The sequence below is a fragment of the Monoraphidium neglectum genome, assembly GCF_000611645.1.
Source record: "Monoraphidium neglectum strain SAG 48.87 unplaced genomic scaffold scaffold02662, whole genome shotgun sequence".
Classification (NCBI taxonomy): domain Eukaryota; kingdom Viridiplantae; phylum Chlorophyta; class Chlorophyceae; order Sphaeropleales; family Selenastraceae; genus Monoraphidium; species Monoraphidium neglectum.
In genome coordinates this window covers 5,967-6,987 of record NW_014010966.1, presented here as the reverse complement: position 1 = coordinate 6,987, position 1,021 = coordinate 5,967, and the positions used below count along the sequence as shown (strand labels likewise).

General features: G+C 66.3%; 1 protein-coding gene across 1 annotated transcript in view; it reads left to right on the top strand.

Annotated features, from left to right (window-relative positions):
- Positions 1–1,021, top strand: part of MNEG_11263 (translation initiation factor eIF-3 subunit 1) — a gene marked incomplete at both ends in the record, with an annotated part of 3,487 nt that overhangs the window by 1,399 nt on the left and 1,067 nt on the right. The window contains 2 exons of the mRNA XM_014040267.1: positions 70–210; positions 761–879. Coding sequence (XP_013895721.1) covers positions 70–210; positions 761–879 — 260 coding nt within the window. The remainder of the gene's footprint in view (positions 1–69; positions 211–760; positions 880–1,021) is intronic.

The following is a 1,021-nucleotide window of genomic DNA, read 5'->3' as shown; positions in this document are numbered from 1 at the left end:
CCCCGCCTCGTCCCCGCCCCCTGCCCCCCAACAAGCCCCAAATCCGTCCGCTGGACCCCCGCTTCTCAGGTTGGAGGAGGAGGCCGACTTCCGGGCGGCGCGGGACCTCTTTGGCGGCGGCGGCGGCAGCGGGGGCGGCAAGCAGCTGGAGGACCTCTTGCCCAAGAGCCTGAAGGACTTTGAGGCGTACGCAGAGCTGCTGGTCCAAAAGTGGGTGCCGGGGGCTTGTCACATGGCGGTGGTGCCCACCTTCTAGGGTGCGGGTCGCGGCGCGGCGCTCCGGCGCGGGCCTTCGTCGTGCAAGCGGCGGCGGGGTGTGCTGAGTTGAGGCCTGCTGTGCGGCTCAGCCCCGGCTCGGGGGCCGCGTTGATGTGTGCGGCTGGGTTTGCGGCGCGTATGGGGTGTTGATAATGGGGAATCGTGGGTGTGGCTGCGGGGTCGCACGCTTCTGGTGGTGTTGCGGTTATAGGGCTACTGAGTGCGGCATACACGCACCCACATGCTTTTACGCACACGCACACACACACGCACACACACGCGCACGCACGCACGCACACACGCACGCACGCACACGCACGCACGCACGCACACACGCACGCACGCACAACCACACACATACCCAACACACATACTCATGCACATACACCGCACGCACGCACCCACAACACGCACGCACAACACGCACGCACGCGCGCACACACAACCACACACATGCTCAACACACACAACACACATACACATACACACACAACACCCCCAGGTACCTCCTTCCCCACGCGGGCAACAAGAACTACAAGGGGCTGCTGAAGGCTGTGATGCGGGGGGCCATGGAGCCGATGGCGGTCGACGACACAAAGGAGGTGGAGCAGGCTGTGGCGGGTGCGTCGGGGGTGGGGGGCTGCAGCATTGGCATCCCCAAGGGCGCTGCGGCAGAGCAGCAGCCAGGGTGTTTGCGAGGGGGGGGAACAAACCTCTGTAGGGAGTGGGGCCTGATGGCGTAGGGGCGGGCACCGTGGCGGGG